At 40.6% G+C, this 11,815-nt stretch overlaps 1 protein-coding gene across 3 annotated transcripts in view; it reads right to left on the bottom strand.

Moving 5' to 3' along the window:
• bsnb (bassoon (presynaptic cytomatrix protein) b) overlaps positions 1-10,817 on the bottom strand; it is a 60,843-nt gene extending 50,026 nt beyond the window's left edge. For all 3 annotated transcript variants that reach the window (XM_086086418.1, XM_086086417.1, XM_086086416.1), the window contains exons 1-2: positions 10,518-10,817; positions 3,914-4,304 (exon numbers count right to left, since the gene is read on the bottom strand). In XM_086086418.1, the coding sequence (XP_085942544.1) occupies positions 3,914-4,304; positions 10,518-10,699 (573 nt within the window). In that variant the 5' untranslated portion in view covers positions 10,700-10,817. The remainder of the gene's footprint in view (positions 1-3,913; positions 4,305-10,517) is intronic.
• Positions 10,818-11,815: the final 998 nt, after the last annotated feature.

Here is an 11,815-nt window from a genome sequence, read left to right on the forward strand (position 1 = left end):
AGAAAACATGGTATTATTTGTCTTTTTTGTGGGTATTTTAATGGTGAAAATGTTTAATTTATGGCATTGGTAGGTAAAAGCTAAACAGTAGAAAGAATACATGTAGAAATCAGAGTAGAAAAACAAGCAAACGTGGTACTTTTTGGCTTTTTTGTGGGTATTTTAATGTTTACCAAATATGGAATGTCCCTTGGTTACCAGCACTGTAATGGGCAGATTAGGCACCAACTGTCTAAATCATTTAAGTATCTGTAAATGACAACCTCTGAGAAAACCCTGTGTTTGACGCTTTTAGCCCAAATTTGAATGGGATAACTGTAGGTTATGGATTCCAAGGGGGATATTATTTAAGCACTATTAATAGTAAAATGTAAAACCAATTCACTTCTAATAAAAAAAATTATTGGGTGACCTCGGGGGCATTCAATTTTAGGGTATACACTGATTTATTAAAGAAGAAACACAAGGCCAAAAATCTAATATAAAGCAATAAAATCTACACAGATTTACGGGCATCTTCCAGGTACTTCAACTTCTCCCCACACTTAAAAAAAATACACGGTTGTTTAACTAAAGAATCTACATTGTGCACAGGTGTGAATGTGGGAGTGTTTGTTTTTCGAAACGTGCTCTGCAATTGATTGCCCCACCTCTTGCCCAAGTCAGCTGGGATAGCCTCCAACTCGACCGTAACCTCTTTCAAATGAATGTAATCCATATTACCTAACTATTTTCTTCTTTAGCATTGATCAGTGACAATGTGGCCATAATCAACTTCATTGACAAATGATAAGGCTACTAAGATATGTTGCTGTGAGGGAAAAGTCAAATCCATTCTAAGTAGGTTAGGGTGGTAAATCTTCAGATCTCCAGAGGCAGGCCGCTTTCACTCGGTGTTGCTCTGTCAGCATCTGACAAGCTCACCAAGGCTGAGCTATAACATCCACCTCCGCAGTCCTCTATGCTGCCGCGTTCTCCTCCTCTGCCTGCCATGAGCTATTCTTTACTGTCTCCCTCGGCTGTGCTCCACACATTTCTGTCCAACTACTGCGCACCACCAACCCTTACACTTACTCGAACAACAAGAGCACACGGAGCGCAGTCAAACCTCAACCAAGGTTTAGACATTTGTCACCTGCAAAATCAATACGTGAATAAAAATGACAGGTTTAAGCATTTAGATATTGCACAGTCTGATCCCAAACACAAATAATAATAATAATAATAATAATAATAATAATAATAATAATAATAATAATAATAATAATAATAATAATAATAATAATAATAATAGATGTACTGTATATGACTCCTTTCAACTGACCTCAGAAATCTGAACAATAATTCGTGGGGTTGGTTAAGGGTGGTAAATGCCGCTAGATGTTGCAGAGAAAGGTCAAAAGTCGATTTGGGCAACACTGGAAGTCAACAGTTGATCAGCTGGTAAAAGCTAGCAGCTCCACATACGGTATAGTAAGTGCCGAACTAAGGATAAGGGGTTGTTTGTGACATAATAATGCTAGTTGATCGTAATCGTCCGATTTCCATGTCAATGTCCGTGATCGGCATATGTCAATGAATGCCTTTCTTTGCCGATTACAACAAAGCAATCACACACAGCTCGTACTTTGCAGCCTGCAGCCAACTAGACACCAGCCTGCGTGCAGTGTAACCTATTTCCTTAACACTGCACGTTACAGACCAAACCAGAAACTGAATCATAATATATGTTTGTGTATTTTCTGCACTGTCAATTTAAAATAATGTCCAGGTTTTTTTTGTATAATAAAGGGATGGAAATTTGGATAGAATGTTTTTTTGTAGTTTAATTCGATTAATCAATTAATTATAAATGTTTTAAATTAAATTTATTAAATAATTAAAATTAATTAATTAATAATAATAATAATAATAAAATGACTTACATTATTAATCATTATTAAAATAATAGTTAGTGAATTGAAAAATGTGCAGCTAATTCATATGATCGTTATTGGAATTGGTATTGGAATCAGTATCTCACTCATGGTTGATTGGAATCGGCAGCATAAAATCCTGATCGGACCGCCCCTAAATAATGTCGCTATTTGAAAAATAAATGAAAGTATCACTGAGTAAAAAACGTAATACAGTGGCTAAAGAAAAGTAGTAATAGTAAAGAAGCATTTTTCACATTTCAATTCTATATTCTGTATAGAATATAGACTGCACGCACTAAAATAAAATCGTTTTCTGAATATTTTTGATATCCGCAGATTGGTGCGAAAAGGTGTTTTTCAGCAAATACTTTAAGTTCTACAGGGGGGAAATGAGTACCATAAATAAGATGGCAAATCAGCTACGGTTGACTGTATCAAAGTTGCACAACAGGCACATGAATCCCCAAAAAACAGACAAACCCGCTGTGATGTAAATATGCCCTCAGACTTTTGCAATTACTTTATGCAAAGCTGCACACTCACCTATTAGTCATTACAATCGCATACTGTACATGTACGCTCGGAAAACTCAACCTTTCACACCTCACGTCAAGTATTTATTCAACCTGCAGCTGCTCTACAAGCCTTCGGGTCAGCTTAAGTGACGGCGCATCTTGGCTGTAATTTTCAGCATGAATCACTGGAGATGATGTGAAACTTTGAGACAGATGACACAGCCAAACCTGACTCAGAGTCACAGTGAAGCATGGCCTAATTCAAATTAGGCGAGTGATTTATTTTCGGATGACGGCAGAAGTCTTTCTCCTCTACCTGTTGACAGAAATGACGCTTAAGATGCGTTTCAATGATGGGGAGCTTCTGGGGAGCTGTTCAGTGGGGCTATAAAAATGCTTTATTTGGTCAAAGCTCGGGGCTTCATTTGGATGCTCATTAGTGTCTCTCAAGAAGGATCGAGTTAGTGTTATAAGCAGGGCACTATTTTCACACTGTAACATCACCAATGACCCTATGCTTTTGGATGACAAGAAGAAATCCGGAACTCGGAATATTTGCCTAGTCAGACTTGATGAAGATGGTCAATGGTCAATCAATCAGAGGTCAGGCTATAGCCCTTTGTGCCAAGTTACAAATTAATCTAAATCCTCTTGACATTTTGGACAATACTATGATTCTGAATAGAAATACAAGAATTCCACAGGCACACGTAGAAGCTGCAAAAAGGGGGCGACTCCCCATGTTCTTCAATTTTCACTTAGACTCGTGTAATGATGTAATGATGCATCAGACAGTGTGACGCTCGGGCACATGTTTTTTTCTTCTTCTCTCGGCTGTACTTGAATAAAGTGTAATTGCACATCCACTACAGTAGGTGGCAGTGGTGCTCTCATTGTCAAAAAGTGTGCAAGAAGTATTAGCTCCTCTGCAGAAGTGTACTTACAACAATTTTATAGACAAATTATACTATTTATTACAAGGCGGCAGGGTCAGGATATAACTTATTTTTCCAGGGTGTGGCATAACAAAAAATAATTGAGAAGTACTGCTGTAAACCTAAATAAATGTATGATCGCATCATTACATATAAACAACAAATTAATGAATAACAAGGTTTGAAATTATAGCACAATAAAAACTGTTAAAATATTTTGAAAGGATGTTTGTGCAGTTTGTCACTTTTTTTTTTACTCGTGACTGCCACCTCTGGCCCAAAGCGTAACTGCAGCATCTGTGTCAGGCTCGTTCATGGTGCGCGCGCGAGTACGTGCACGATCCTAAGTGCACGCCACATGTCCGCTAGTCCGCGGGGACGTCCACCACTCCGCCCCTCCCCTCCTCAAAGAAACTGTGGAGTGACGTGGCGGGCCAGATCTATCCCCTGGGACTAGAGTTTGATAGCTAAGCCATAGACTGACAGCCGATTGTTTCACTCTGTGACAACATTCTAAACATAGGATGTGAGGTGTAGTACTTACCTCAGTGAGGTGAGGGTTGGGGTTGAAGCCACACTGGTTGCACACCATGGAGCGGCACTGTGTGCAGGTGTTGAAGCTTGGCCTGTCATCACCAGTGCCAGTCAGGTCGGCCGTTTTACAGACGGGGCACAGCTTGCTGCTGGGCATGGGCGCTATTTGAGGCACAGAATAAGGAGAGGTGGGGACGCTGCCTCGGTCCGGGGATGCCGAAGGGGACCTCCCAGTCCGGCTGCTGCCCACGTCCACGTGCAGGTTCTTCCTGGACACGTGACCGTGGCCCTGCTCCCCGTAGGATGGGGCAGACTGGGGGGTGTCATGGGAGGCCAGCCTGTCCCCTGTCCCATGACTGCTCTGGACTCCTGATTTAGGTCCCTGGTCTGATGCAGGTGGCCTGAAAGAGAACATACGCAGATCAGGGTGGAATTTGAGAATTCAAAACAGACCCATCCATCCAGTTTCTATGCCTTAAACGGGAAGTCAACCTTAAATATGTCTTGATACTAATAGTTATATGTGACCTCGCTAGTCTAAACATAACTTTCTGATTAATATTACATTTGTGGAATATGAGTTATGCAGCAAAATCCTGCCGTTTTTATATCCATCGCATGGGGCGGCCATTTTGCCACTTGCTGTCGACTGCTGAAGATGACAGTTGCTCCGGGCTCAGGAAACGACCAATTACAGCTCACCTGTTTTCTGATATTGATCAAAACTGCTGGATTTTGCTGCTTAGTAACTCATATTCCACTATCGCAATATTAACCCAAATACCATATATTTAGACTAGCGGAGCTGCATAGAACATATTATTGTCAAGAATTTTTTGGGGTTGACTTCCCCTTTGATAGGGTTGTGTGTGAGAAGGAGTCTGTCCCAGCTGAATTTCGGCAAGAGACGAGTAGATCATCATCCAATCACAGGACTTCAACTCATTCACTGCCATTGACGGATATAGATGTCAAAGATCCATTTTAACTGGGTTGGGAGTGAATGAGTTAAACATCACTGTAAGTCATTACCATCGCAACCATTTAAAATGATGAGAGGAAAAAATGATGAGCACAAGATGGAGTAATCATCGGCAAGAATAAATTGTTGAATTTAGAGTAATTATTTTTGACGAATTGCTTCTACACTACTATTCCATTTTTAAAATGCACGGCACATAATTTGATGCTCACACACTGTGGCAAGCGGCATTTATTGAGTACACTTTCAATCAACACTTTTGACAACGACACCGCTTCTTTTGACAGTAATTAGTGAAGAGAAGTTAACCAACAATACATTTTGAATATGTGGTAATAAATGTATGGGGAGGATATTTTCTTGCAAGGAGAGAGATGCGGGGGGAGCCAACCAAACATGCTTGCTATTAGATGTCGGACAAAGGTTTAGTACATCTTGGACTCGCTTGAACTCTTTGAACCTGTCTGGCCACAGTGATATATTTCAATGCAACAAAGGTGACGCACTGTAAACGTTTGTTGACTTTCTCAGTCTGGCCTCCGGGCATTAACGGAATTCTCAAACAAGTATGGAAGAATTTGCTTGTCATAACAACTTAGATATGATATTGTCATGGCCGTCATCTTCAAAGACATTCTCGGCATCAGTTCAGCCTCCGTGGTCAGAGTAGAGTGGAGATAAAGGCAGGAATAGAGTGAATTAAAATAGAGCGTGTTAGCCACTGTGAGTCACTGTCACTGACTTGGGCCGCAGCACAACTGGAAGTCTTTGCAAACCATCACTGCTCTGTTACATTTCAAACTGACAGGGTGACCACCACTCTTGTCTCTGCTGTGAGCTAAACTGGACTGGAGAGGAAGAAGAAAAAAAAAAAAGCTCCGACTCGTGACCATGAAAATATTGTGAGGGAAAATGACATCTACATTTTGTATGCTCACAAACATGGGTGATTCATATTTTCATTCCCGATGAGTAGTTCCTCCCAAAGATGTTTAATGTTTTGATAGCTGTGGTCAAGACTTTTAAGTTATTACAACCAAACTGTTTTGAACATTCCCCAAGCACAGGATTGTCCAAAATGTTTTGGTAAATCTAAAATAATAGGTTTCAGAGGGAACTAAAGAGTGTGTACAGTATACGTGTTTGACGATAAGCCACTTTAAAAAGGCCATGATCGGTACACTTTTGGTATAGCCTTCCGCCTGTCACATGCACATTAAGTGATGCCCCCACCTTTAATGACTTTCGTACAGGAGGTTGGCAATCAGAGTGGAGTGCAAAGGCACTTGACCAGTACAAATGAAAGAAGGTATAAATGGAAGGAAGCTATGAAGAGATTTCTTCCATCCGTCAGCAAATGGGAATCCACAGAGGAAAACATTCCATTTTATGTCTATAGTTTTATGTCTATGGTTTGACAAATGGCTTCATCACAAAGTGCTTACTGAGAGGTTTATAAACTGCCACTCTTGTAATGGGAGCCGTTAATGAAATGTTTTATTGTCTGGAAGCAGACAGAGACTTCTTTGCATAGCCTCACTAAGGTGGCTGTATGTTTTTATATATGTCACACAACATTGTACGTCTAGTATTCAACATGGGGACAATGATAATACATTTACAAGTTGCTTTTGTAAAGTAAGTAGAAGCCAAGCCAACAACCCAAAGCGAGAGAAATCCCAACCAGTCAAAAGCCTCAAAAGGGTTTGATGAAAGACTAATGCATTTTTCTGGTTGAATGCATTAGAATTATTCTGCCAATATCAAATTTATATCTTCACGCCCACATACTGTGTTATGTGGCGTGTGTGCAAAGAAAGAACCATGAAAAAAAAAAAGACAGAATTACAGGTTGCCATCAGATGGACAATACAAAAAGCACTTCTGAGTTCAGACCATTAGTGGAACTCAACTCTTAATAAGAGCACAGCAAGCTATTTTTACAACAATAAAGCTAGCTATAAAATCCTTTGTGTTTGTTTAAAAGCACATCACATGTTCAAAATTATCTTGTGTTTACAAATAATGGAGAAGATATGAATTATAAATACAATTCAGTTGAGTTGAGACTGTACAGACTCAACACAAGACTTGAGTTAGCTACCTCTAGCCTTGACAATGCTAACTCAGACTTTTTTTAGCGGATTGACGCTATCAAACTAGCTTGTACGCTAAAGAGAACAATTTAATTTACATAGCAGCAAATGCTTCACATCAGCTTTCAGCACCACAAATTGAATTACCTCATGAATGTGACTCAAACAAACTGCATAGCACTATATAGCATGACAGCTAACAGAAGGGTGGGGATAATTAGCAGCCAGAGTGATACAGTACACCACCACAGTGCATGCTGGGAATTGTAGTATGAGTGGGTGCATGTGTCGTCGACTGACTTGCCAGTTCTGGTAGACGAGATACTCTTTCACATTTTTCTTCACATTAGATCAGTATACGAGGTGTGTCTGAAGATTCCAGGACTTATGTACCAAAATATATATTTTTTAAAACTAAAACTACGAGTTTTCCCCTTCAGTGTGGGCCAGACGATCAACCAATGCCCTGAGCATCTGACAGGTGGGAACACCATGGCAAAGAAGGCAGGCAAAGTGTGTTAGACTCATGGGGGATTACGTCCAAGGTGGTACATCCATGTAGTTTACAGGTTGGATTTGAAATATATCTTTTGTGAGACCAATCCTGGAACTTTTCTGACACAGATCTTATGTAACTTAACATCGAAACAGCAACAGTTTGAAATACATTTAATCGTGAATACATTGGCATCGCCTCACTGAGATGGACGGGCGCATGCTGTCGCGTCGGCTCATTCAATTTGTCTTAAAAATAGTTACATTTGGCAGTGGACATTTGGGCAAAACTCAGCTTTGGCGGCAGCACAGTTCCTGTAACTATATGAGCTGAACCATCTGCAAGCTAAAATGATCAAGTACACATTTGGAAGAATGTGTTTTAAGCACCAAATCTTACTTGCCTTCCGCAAGCTTGTTTTGAAGGTATTTCATAATATTGTTGATCTCATTGCCATACATCTATTCTCTGTCACCATATTGTCATGAATATTAACTGCTTTTGCATTATTTCTTTGAGTTGTGACTACCATTTGGCTTGAGGACAGGGCTTTCATTGTGTGAGTTAAATTAAATATGAGGCCGCACAGTTTGAACATTGTGTCTTGGAATATGACCGCATCCATAAAACTTTGCTTTTAATTTGTAACTAAAATTACCATAAAGCATATGTTGACTTTGCTCACTGAAGTACTTTAACAGTGCTTTAGGGAACCACAATAATATTGCCGTTTATTAAGTATAGGAGAGCAGGAAACCATTCACACCCACACATTCAAGCAATTCAGAGTCTTTAGTGAACCTAACATACATGTTTGCAGAAAACCCCCCCGCAAGCACAGGGAGAACACATGAACAAGATGGCTTTAGCCGAAATTCAAACCCACACTTCAAAACAGTGAGGTTTACGCTCTCCATTTCCATGGCTACATCTTGTCTCTTTTTCCAACTCTGGTAAGCACACACTAAGCTCTGTTTGGTTTTTGAGGTATCATTATCGAGAAAATCGTTGCTTCAATACCTAATGATATGACTTTTGGGGTGTTTGACTTCTGTTGTATTTCACTTCTGAGTTATGAATAATGCACAATATAAAATGTGGTTTAATTTCAAAAGAAGTATATTGTTTACTTAATCTGCCATCTACTCTCTATTTCTCATCTCTCCCTCCTCCGTGTGCTTCTCTGCACATCATTCTGAGTGCTTGCCTCACTTGAAGAGCGGCTGATGAGTGGATACAATGAAGAGAAAAACAAGCATAGTGTCTGCGAGTCTTGGGACCAACGCACACCGAGCGACGTGGCATAGCCAACTCACTGCAACAGAAAAATTACAACCACTGGTGTTCTTAACAGGAAACGGCGATTCGAGACGCCGCATATACACGACTAATCTATTATCTTTTTTATTTACCCGCAAACAACATGTCACAATTGTCAACTAAGAAGCAGATTGAAATGGCTGCTGTAGCTGTATTATTATATTAATACAAAGAGAGGAAATTGGCAAGAAATAAAGGAGAAAGTGTGGACATTTGAGAGACTCTTGGCAATGATCGTCGCATTCATTGACTACACTCCTGTATTTAGAGAATATCCACGCTTAGCTTTTTAACAACAGCTACATGTGAGATAGTACACAAAACTGTAAAACACATACAGCTTAGTTATAGGCTATATCAGTGCTTCTCAATAATTTTTTGTTACGCCCCTCCCAACCCCCATGGAAGAAGAAAATATTTCGCACCCCCGACCCCCAACTCTCTACCACGACTATACATAGCATAATTTGTCGATAAAATAGTTGTAAGTACACCTCAGCAAAGGAGCTAATACTGCTTGCGCACTCTAACAATTGGAGCACCACTGCCACCTACTGCAGTGGATGTGTAATTACAATTTATTATATTACAACAACAAAAAAGCATGTTCCCTGGGGGTCATAAGCGCTTACTGCATGACAGTTCAGTCATGTTGCCGGGTGTATAGTCGGCCTTAAACATGCCCAAACAGCCCCCCATCCAAACCAACACATGTACACAGCACTCTCTAAACATCATTAAAGGCATAATGCCTTTCTCTGCGCCTTAAGATTATGTTACACCTCACTTGGTGTAATAGCACCAATCAAACCATTAATAGCTATGAAAGGCCAGGGGATTCCAAGCCATTTCGATGGATGAGATGCAACTCTGTCGTTGCTGTGTGTTAGGTAATATCACATTTTGTAAGCAAGGGTTATGTTCCCTGCACGCCCTTTGATACTAAGCACGATTAAACATGAATAATAAAGGATATGCTTAAGAACTACTGTGCAGACATTGTGTATTTCATAAAGGGGACATTAAACAATTCTTCCTTATTCCTGCACATTGGTGGTAAACAATTCCCACTGGATGCATAATGATTTGGAGTGTGATCTGATAGATCGGGCAGCCTTGGCATGTGCTCAGCAATGATGCTGTCAGACTTGTACATTTGTCATCTTACACAGCAGTGACACAAGGATCCAGACGTTGCCTCACCAGGCGAGGTAGAGTTCTCGGAATGACTTTGACATTTAATGGACATGATGCCGACGTGTGTACGGGAAATGAACGGAAAGCGAACGCTCGCTTTTATTCGCAATTTGTTCACATCGTTGCCGAAATCACTTGCACAAATGTCGCTCGTTCATTCATGATACTAGCGAAGCCCGAGGACAGGCGCTGTGGAAAGGGGCGTAGAAAATGCCCGTATGAACGCCGTACTGTATTTACGTTGTATTGATGTTGAAATCGAACGAGGCAGTATGCTAACACGTTAGCGATGGCTAGTAAGCACGTTAGTTTGCAGAAAGAAAAAAAAAAGACTGCGAATTTGAGGTCAAAATGGGGGGCGAATTGTGTTGACAAGGATATTGAAATAAATAATTAAGCACCCATTCAAGTCTATCACCACTCACAGTCGCTTGGTGCTACATCTACACGCAAGCAATCCCCATGCGGCTCGCCGCGTAACCTCCCTCGTATCTGGCCACACTTTTCTAGCCCGATCGGCTACCTGTTAATCCCCGGGCCGGGTCCAGTGCCACTTCCTCCGGCAGGCGCTCCATTGCTCGGCTTGATGAGCTGTCCAGAGTCCGGTGGTGCTGAAATGGAAGCCGAAGCACCCGCAGCAGGAACGGCGCATGGGCCGCCTTGTCCCGCCTGTCCCTCCCCTTCCATGCTCGCTTCGTTCCCCATCGTGTCGGGAAAGGTTCGGAGGGAGAGAAACGATGTCGTAGACGGTTCTTCGGCCGCGGGAAGAACTCGTATAAAAGTCAGCGGTGCTCCCCTTCCGCCATCATCGCCTACAATTCAGCATCCCGCACGGAGCACGCGCGCTGGCGGACAGGCCGCGGGGGCGCGCTGACGCAATGGGTGGGAACGTGAGTGCCTCGTACGTGCGCGTTCCCGTGAGTGGCTTATTTTAGGCCACACGCAAATAGCTCTTGAGCTTTTCGTGGCACATGACCGAAGTCCACAGAGACCAAAGCGAGTCAGACTGCCCTTTGACGCACTATTTGTTCTTTCATGCAAATGCTTTAAATCAAAGGTGTATAACAATTTCACGGGCTACAAAAAAAAAACAGTTTTCAAATTGTACAGTTGTATTTTTAAGAAGTTGTTAACGAAACCAATGCTTGCAATATGTCAACATTACCAAAAGGGAATACAATGAGCAAATTTGGTACAACTTTTTAACCAAGAAAATTGAAGTAGATGAGCATAATCACATAATACATAAAGCAAGTTTGACACCTGTACTTTAAATGTTACCATACAATGTTTGACAATGAGTGGTAAATTTACCGTTATAATCCATCCATTTCTGTTTACTCTATTTTTTATGCTGGTTATTATCACAAAAAGTGATGTAACAGTATAGCATCACTCTGGTAAGCACACACACATCTGTTCGACTGGAAACATCCCACACGAGTTTAACTTTGCCTGAGAGCCATTACACAAGATTATTGTGTTTATACTGCTCAAATTTGCTGGGGTGAAATCTGGAAGGGTTAGCAAGAGTAGCGTTAGTAAGCAATAAAGCACAATTTAATCCACATACAGCCCATATTTGATAGCAAACATTTATATATATATATATATATATATATATATATATATATATATATATATATATATATATATATTATTATTTTTTTATCCATATGAATGGTTATTTTAGAAAAATGCCTCAATACATTTAACATAAAACAATATTAATCCTGATATTTCAAGATCACCAGAGACCCTGCAAAGGATAAGTAAAAAAAAAAAAAAAAAAAAAAACACACAACGAGGTCTGGAAAATAA

Source organism: Leptonotus elevatus, chromosome 10 (genome assembly GCF_054856555.1).
Source record: "Leptonotus elevatus isolate MCC_2025b chromosome 10, RoL_Lele_1.0, whole genome shotgun sequence".
NCBI lineage: Eukaryota > Metazoa > Chordata > Actinopteri > Syngnathiformes > Syngnathidae > Leptonotus > Leptonotus elevatus.